At 34.8% G+C, this 8,910-nt stretch overlaps 1 protein-coding gene across 2 annotated transcripts in view; it reads left to right on the top strand.

The window, feature by feature from the left end:
* The first annotated feature begins 384 nt into the window (after window positions 1-384).
* The window catches only part of Bcap29 (B cell receptor associated protein 29), a 40,331-nt gene continuing 31,805 nt past the window's right edge, over window positions 385-8,910 (top strand). Inside the window, exons 1-4 of one of the 2 annotated variants that reach the window (XM_026395751.2) lie at window positions 385-479; window positions 843-948; window positions 4,338-4,438; window positions 7,648-7,798. In XM_026395751.2, the coding sequence (XP_026251536.1) occupies window positions 857-948; window positions 4,338-4,438; window positions 7,648-7,798 (344 nt within the window). In that variant the 5' untranslated portion in view covers window positions 385-479; window positions 843-856. Of the gene's footprint in view, window positions 480-540; window positions 734-842; window positions 949-4,337; window positions 4,439-7,647; window positions 7,799-8,910 lie in introns of those variants that run through there. The other variant, XM_026395752.2, reaches the window with a different exon arrangement.

Below are 8,910 nucleotides of genomic sequence, written 5' to 3'. Positions count from 1 at the left end.
AAAAACAATGCTGCACGACCACCCAGTCTTGGCTCTTGTACACTTTAATTCTGGACACTTGAAAGTTTTAACCTCCGAGAAAGCCCCAACTGGAAAAGAGTTCGCCGCAGACACTGGGTTTGCGCAGCCCACTTTAGTGGTTTCCAGATCTGGGCCTTCGCAGCTCCTCCAAAAGCGGTGGCGCGCTGGAGAAACGCGAGCCCGCCCTCCGGAAGAAGTTACACTTGCGAGCCCCGAGCCTGAGTCGTCTTAGACTCCATCGCCAATTAGGAAACAATTATTACCAATAAACGTGGCCTCGCCGCCGGTGACCTTAGCAGGACGGCAGCCTAAGACGGGGAGAAGCCGGCTCGCTCGCCACTCCCCCTTCCCTGCCCCCCACTTCTCTCCCACTCCCCTCCCCCTCCCCGTCGCGGCGTCTGACGTCCCGCGCGTCGGGGCGGCGGAGCTGCGCGGAGAGTCAGGCGGGCCGTAGCGCGGTAAGGCCGGACAAGACCCGCGGGCCGCGAGGCTGTGGGCTAAAAAACCCAGCGAAGCCGGCTGGCCCGTGGCTTTCGGGGGGCGGGAGGGCCGCAAAGCGTTAGAGGAGGGAGGCGTTGGACTGTAGGTGCAGCGGCCGGCCAGAGAGGAAGTCATTGGCGCCCTTTGGCCGCCTCTAGGGTTCCGCGCGGCTCGCCGAGGAGGTGGAGACGCCCGGGCGGGTCCCGTCTCTTCCTGTCCGGTCCATTCCGGGGTGTGTGCGCGGCCTCGGTTCAGCCCTCTGACGAAGCAGTGTGCCCCGGGGCCTTCAGCCCAGTTTTCTTTCAAATGAAGTAAAGTAAAATAAATGTTTCTCCGTTCAGGTGTGAAGAAAAAAATGACAATCCAATGGGTGGCAGTTGCAACCTTTCTTTATGCCGAAATAGGACTCATTTTACTCTTCTGTCTACCTTTTATTCCTCCTCAGAGGTAGGAAACTTTCAAATCTTAAAAATACTAAATATTGGATTAGCTCCTTTAGGCTGCAGTGTGATACGGAAAGGTTTTCTTAAGATTGAAAAGTTTTCAGAGCCCGCTGTGCAAAGGGTATTCTTTTAAAAACTTACTTAACAGATTGGAACTGTTTCATGACAATATCTATTTAAAATTTATAAAACTTTATTATGTGTACAAATGATAATTTTTTCCTCCCTTCTCAAAGGAAACAAGCCGAGTGGGAGTACTTCTGATTCTGTTGATTACATACTTTTGATACTTGCCCTGTCTTGTCATGAGGTTTTACCTTTGTTTTATTGCCCTGAATTGAAGCAGTGAAATAAAAAAAAATTAAAAAAAATTATATTTACAATACAGCATGTATTTTAAAAAATGTTAAATTGAGGCAGTGGAATGGCAACTTAGAAACCAAAGCCTGTAAGTTCTTTAGTTTTGGCATTATGTAAACTATGTAAATTGATGGCGTTTTATTACTTTTTATTCCACTCAATGTATTAAAAGGGCCAAATGTGAAAGCTATCAGACAATGTATTAACATTATTTCTTTAGTAAAGGACCTTTTAAGATCTTTAAGAACAGAAATTTCAACCCAAGCGTTAACACACTTTACCTTTAATAATCTATTCATTAGGGGGTTAGTTTTAGATCCAGGAACTTGATGGTATGGATAGTAAGGAACTTGATGGTATGGATAGTAAAACAGATTTGTAATAAAATGTTGCAAGATATTTGTTTATACTCATGACTTACAAGAAAATATTTCATAAGTGAGATCCTAAAAATATCTTCTTAAACTACACTGTAGTAAAATAATGGGACTGGATGAAACTTTAGAAAGTTTTACCATGGCTGGAGGTCTAGGTAGTCTTTCACAACTCTACTTGCTCATTATCTACCTGGTTCAACTCACTTCTGTCTTTGCCTATCAACGTTGTTTTGTTATTGGTGGTTTTTTTTTTCCTTACTAAAGAGAATAATCATATTGTAAGTGGGGAGGGAATCTTCAGTTATCTCATCCAACCCAACTCATTCCTTAGATCACATACTGAGACCCAGAGAAGGCAAATGGCCTAACCAAGATCACCTACGTGGTCAGCAGCAAATTCCAAACAAGAATCTTGCTTTCAGTCCAGTGCTGCTTCTTCATCATACTGCCTCTCATTTTAAACCCTCCATAATGCCTCTTTTGATTTTTGTTAGTATTTGCAGCAATGGACTTCTATATATTCAAAATTTGCTTCATTTATATATACAAGAGAAAAATCTTGTTTGGGAACATCCAATATACAAGTAAGGCTTGAAGATTTGCAAAGAAAAAAAAAAAACAGTGCTGCTTCAGTTGATCTTTCTCCATCAAAGTGATTCATAATTTGAGATCAGCCTTTTTCTTTCTTCCAAATATTTTTTATATCCATCAGGATCAAGTAGCTGTTACATTGATGTGGGTGTTTGGGCACATGATATATAAATATTCTCATGTACAAATACACATAAGAAAATATGGCATATTTACACACAAATAACTTATACTATGTCCCTTTGTGTATACACATCTTTTGACCTTTTATATGTGTATCTTCATAATCTTCAACAAAAAAGTTTTGGTCTTTTCTCATATAACCCAGTCATAAAAGGCACAGGCTCAAAATCACTCTGGTATTATTTATTAACTGTGACATTGGGCAAGTTATTGACTCTCCACCTAGTTTCCCCTTCTATAAAATAGAAATAGTACTGTCTATTATATAATATTATATTATATAAAAGTATATTATATAATAAGACCTCTTACTCCTGAAGTGATAATGCCTCATATGGTAATTGTATTAATTAAGTAGGATAGCTGTGTAGGATTGCTTAGAATCAATAATATAGCAAGGTTTAGGTGCTCTTGAATTGAGTCTTCCTATTAATTGCTGGTTGTTCCGTATAGAGAGTCACTTCCATTCCCTCTTGTATTGACCTTTGAAATGAAGTTAAGTGAATTTACATTTGGACATAGATCAAAGTATTACCACTTATGTTCTTGTTTTAAAAGAGTTTTGTAATATAAAAGATTTGTAATATAGAATTTGAATAGCACCTGTATAAAAATACTTAATTCTAAGTATAGAACTAAGTATAGAAGTATATTCTTAGAACTAATTTAGAACAAATAAAAAATTAAATAAAAAGAAAGTATAGAGGCAAAAATTGTTCCATCTGTTATCAGTCCCTTTTCCCATCAACTTCAAGTCATTAATATTTAGAGTTGTTTACAAATTTTACCAGTGAATAATTTGTCGTAATCTTAAATTAAAATTCTTTTTAAAGATTATAAGTTGCTTGAAATGTATTTAATGCTTCCTACCTTTATTTGTCTCCTTTGGACTCAGTTAATGTGTTTTTTAATTTAAAATCCTCTTATACAAAGTTTGTTACCTTTCAAATTATAAGATGGATCATTTTGTCACTCTTTGCCATTTATTGCTCATTCCTTCTTAACTCTTGTGTTTACTTCTACTGCCTATTCCACCTAGACTGTTTCCCTCATCTCATTCTTCTGTGTTCAGATCTTGATCTGGGTTGTAGGTAAATTACATAGATATAAACATATGTAAAAATTTATCAAGCTATATAAGATTTTTTTCACTTTTTTATATATTTAGTACCTCAATTTTTTAAATTCTCTCATGATTAAAATAGAGAAACATCTTTATTTGGAGTAGATATTAAAAGTACACTATATAAAAATAAATATACAGAGAAACTTCTTACTCCTGAAATGGTCTAATTTTTGGACCAATAGACTTTTGTCATTTCTGAGTCATCACTCTGACTAGGAAAGATGATATAAATAGCTTTGATCAACAATACAACATTTTACTGTTAAGAATTCCTTTTTTTAATTGGGTGTGGTGGTACACACCTATAATCCCAGCTGCTCAGGAGGATGAAGCAAGATGATCTCAATTTTAGGGACAGCCTGGGCAACATTGCATTACTGTATCCAAAAAAACAAAGCCTTTTTTTTTTTTTAAGCTGCCAGACAGAAGATAATCAAATGTCAGATTATTATTAAATTTGAGAGAGTTCTCTATTTCATAAATATCAAATTTCTCTATTTCTTTTTTTCTATCTTTATTTGTATCCCTTGGACTCAGTTGATGGACCTTGATTTTATTTATTTCTATGCAGTGGTGAGGATTGAACCCAGTGCCTCACACATTAGGCAAGCACTGTACCACTGTTCCACAATCCCAGCCCTCTATTTGTTTTTACTTGTCACACTACCACAAAAATGTTACTTATTTAGAAAGTATTTCAAAACCACCTTTTTTTAAAAAAATATATACCTAATATATACCTATATTGCTTTGCAGATGGCAGAAGATTTTTTCATTTAATGTTTGGGGTAAAATTGCAACTTTTTGGAACAAGGCTTTTCTTACCATTATAATTCTATTGATTGTTCTGTTTCTAGGTAAGTACTAGTACTGATCCCTCCTTTGAATAAGCATAACTCTAGTTGTTTTTTAATGAATTTCTTGATTTTTAGTTATGTTGATGTTGATATTGGCATGTAGTTGAATTTATATATTATATTGATAGATATTGATTTTTTGCCACAATTTTTATTGGTCCACTACAGTTGTACATAATAATGGGATTTGCTGTTACATATTTGTACATACAGTATAACAATATAATTTGGCCAGTGTCACTCCTCAGCACTTCCTCCCACCCATTGTTCCCTTTCTTCTATGGATCTCTCTTTGATACTCAAGTTTATAGCAGCACAATTCACAATAGCCAAATTAGCCTAGGTGTCTGTCAACAAATGAGTGGTTAAAGAAAATGTGACATGGGCTGGTGGTCAGTGGTAGAGCACTTGCCTGGCATTTGCGAGGCACCAGGCTCAATCCTCAGCACCACATTAAATAAATAAAGATAAAGGTATTGAAATTATGCCATTTGCAGGATGGAACTTGTTAAGCTAAATAGGTCAAACTCAGAAGGTCAAGGGTCATATATTTTTCTCATATTTGGAAGCTAGAGAAGATAAAAGAAAAAGGTGGGGTGGATTTCTAAAAATCAAGAGGAGATCAGCAGATATTGATATTTTGATACACATTTGATATTCTGTATACAGAGGCATTAATTTCAGGGAAGTACAGGGATTCTTATTAACCTCTTACTTTATTTGAAGGTTAAAATGCAATAATGCATATCCCACTTTTCAGAGTTATCAGATACTGTTTCTCATGGCATCCAGTTATACACTCCTCTGTTAAAGTGGTATTCTAAGCATCCAAGGGCTCAGCTGCTAGGGAACAAAGAAATAGAATCTTTAAACTCTCAAAAGGAATCTTAGATGTGGACTGTGCATCTTGATTAAATCCTGGTTAAAAAAAAATGATATCACCACAGATTTAGAGACTACTGCCAAAATTTGAACTTACAGTAATTGTTAGATGTTAGGGGTTTTGTTTCTGTTTTTGTTTTTTGTTTGTTTTGTTTTGGGTTTTTTTTTTATTTATGATAGCAACGTTTTTGTATTTCAATTTACAGCTTATGGATCCGAAGCCAATTTTTGTTAATAAAGTTTTATTGAAACATTTCCATTCCTATTTGTTCTCATATTATCTATGCCTATTTCCACAGATAACTGCAGAGCTGGATAGTTGTATCGATAAGATCTAAAACAAAACTCTATTTTAAAAAATTACTAATTTATGTAGGAAGAAAGACAGATATGGCAGATTGTTAATAATTGTTGAATCGATGTAATGGGATTATAAATGTTTTTTGGAAAGATTGAGCATCCTTAATTTGAAAATTTTAAATCTAAAATATTCCAAAATCTGGAACTTTGAAGACCAACATGACACCACAGTGGAAACTTCCACATCTGACCTCATGTGTTGGAGTCAAAACACAAACACACACACACACACACACAAATGAAAAACGAAAATAGGAAGAACACCATTAGAGTATAAGAAGGGGATCAAGAGGGAGGGAGGCAGAGGGGGGGAACAAATTTGTCAAATTATGCTATATTCACATATGAATATACCACAATGGACCCACTTATATATATATGATTATAATACATTATAATAATAGAAGGGAGAAATCAGTACAGCAAGCAAATTGGGGGAGGAGAGAAAAGGGAAGGTGGTGAGGACTGAGATTGATCAAATTATATGCATATATAGAGAGAGATATAACAAATCCCACTAGTATGTATCATTATAATGTGCCTATTACAAATAATTTTAAAACCTAAGCAAATTGTATGTAATTGGCTTCAGGCTATGTGCATAAGGTTTGTATAAAAATTAAATGAATCTCATGTGACTTTAAAATATCTTAACATGTACATGCAAATATTTAAAATGAGTAAATCCCAAATACTTCTGAATATAAGCATTTCAGATTAAGGACATTCTAACTGGTGATAGTTTTCAGCATGTTTGAAATTTTTATTTTAGAAGTTAAAAGGGCTTTAAAGTTTTTAATCAAAACAAATTCTGTAAGTCTTCATAATCACCATGTTTTTTAGAAGTAACTGAGTTCAAACAGACTGTGAATTTTGTCTCAAAGTGTTATAAAAAATAAATTCAAATGATTGTCAAAATGGCCTCAATTTTCAAACTGGAATCTCTTTTCTCATGTGGCAAAAACTTCCCCAGGAATGCTAATGGTCACATGATGGGAGCATTCGAACTTGTTGTACCTCTTTTGGCTTTAAAACATTTAAGATGGTTGCCTTCTCTAGAACATGAAAGAATCCAGTGATTAAGAATAACTAAATAACTATGAAATTCTAATTTTAAAATGCACTAAACATATGTGCTGGTATCTATTTTGCACTAGAAAGAAATAGTTCCCCTAGAACTGAGACCTGTCAGAACTGAAAAAATCAAAGGAACAACTATTTGAAAATTTCCAGTAATAGGTGTAATCCAATTGTTAGTCAGGGAAGTATATGCCACCATATAGATGTATAGTATATGCCACCATAGATCAAATCCCATTTTAACAAACCTGTTAAATATTTCTAAAATTGTAGTTATTTAAAGTAATAGTAGCTACTAAAAATGCTAATACTATAAGAAAAATAGGATCATCTCTTGGAGTTGATGGTAATGGGATATTGCATTAAATTACTGTCAATAGGTGAAATTTTCGTCATTCTTAAGGATAGAGTAAAAGGTAAAAGTTTGTAGTATAGCTAGAAAGACAATACAATGACCAATGACAGTCCATGCTGGATTATTTTTTTAATGCTATAGTAACCTACCAAAATTATTGAACTGATCCAATCAGAAATATACCCAATTTAAGTATTATATATCCCAAAACTACAGAGATGTAATCATTTGACGAATGTCCATTATGTAATTCTCGGCTTGAAAAAAAAAATCTACAAAAGACATCTTGGGGACAAATGAAAAGCCAGATAACCCAATTCAAAAATGAATGAAGGAACTAAACAGACATTTCTATAATGTCTAATCTATCACAATCACTACTTGCTTACCCTGCAGGTGCTAAAAAAGGAAAGAGAGCCCCCTACATAAAGTCAATTATTAAAAAGTTTGATCAGTTACTCTAAAACTGCTTCTCTTTCTTTAATGATTTTATATTCTTAAAAACAAAGTATTTTCTCTTTTACTATAATAGATGCTGTGAGAGAAGTAAGGAAATATGCCTCTATTCATACCATTGACAAGAGCTCAACTAGCAAACTTGGTGCCTATGAACATACACAGATGAAACTTTTTAGGTCTCAAAGAAATCTTTACATTTCTGGATTTTCATTATTTTTTTGGCTGTAAGTAAAAAAAAAAAAAAGTTGAATCACAATTTTAACACATTGTTTAGTTTTCTTTCTCTCTGTCACTTTTTCCACATATGTGAAGACTTTTTTTTCACTAACATCTTCATAAAGGAACTCAGGTGAAATAACCAAATGGCAAGTAATTGTTACTGTTTATAGGTTTGCTAATTCCATAGGACCTTGCTTGATCTGGCCCCTGTCTCTCTCTGTCTAGCCTTTCTTTCTACTCTTCTCTAATACTTACCATACATTCCAGCCACACTCACCTTCACTATTCACTCATTCTTAGAACAAATGAGTTGTGGTGTAGCCAGCTCCTTTCCATGTTAGGGTCTTCACACAAGCTATTTCTTCTACCAGAACACCCTTTCCTTTCCCTGTTTTCCTTTCCCTTGCTCATTCTTTAGACTTTCTCAGAGAAGCCCCCTGTAGCCATCAGTCCCCCAAAAAGTAGGTAGGACTTCTGTTATATTCTCTCTTACATGTATATACTTTTGTTCCTAGTATCATTTACAATTGTAATTAAATACTATTTTGGTCCTCCAACTAGAACCTAAACTCTTTGAAGGCAGGGACTTAATTCATTTTTAGCTGTGTCCCGAGTGCCTAGCATAGTGTTTAATACTTAGCAGTTCCTCAGTAAATATCACTGAATGAATAATTGAAGAGATCAGTTATAATTTCTAACAATGGAAGTTACCATGAACAGATGTGAATGAGCAGTTTTTAGGCTCTGTCAAATGTATATAATGCCTTTAAATACCACTTTTGAACTGGTCAGAAAAAAAAAAAGGTTTTCATTCTGGCCTTACTGTCTTATATTCATGCTAAAGAGCTGTACTAGAAAAATAATTTGAAAAGTATCACTGTATGCACAAGGCCCTGGGTTCTGTCTCCAGCACTGCAAAACAAAATAAGAGAAAAAAGTACCACTGAAACTTTTCTAAATGCTAATCTTCTAACAGAGATTTCAAAGGAATAAGACACAGGCTTGTTTTAACTAAGAGACTTGGATTAAATATATATGTACTTATATACATACATATTAAAATATATATATATATAAATAAATATATATATTCCATTTAAACATCACTTTCTCCACC

Source organism: Urocitellus parryii, chromosome 3 (assembly GCF_045843805.1).
Source record: "Urocitellus parryii isolate mUroPar1 chromosome 3, mUroPar1.hap1, whole genome shotgun sequence".
NCBI lineage: Eukaryota > Metazoa > Chordata > Mammalia > Rodentia > Sciuridae > Urocitellus > Urocitellus parryii.
This window is presented reverse-complemented; position numbering and strand designations above follow the sequence as displayed.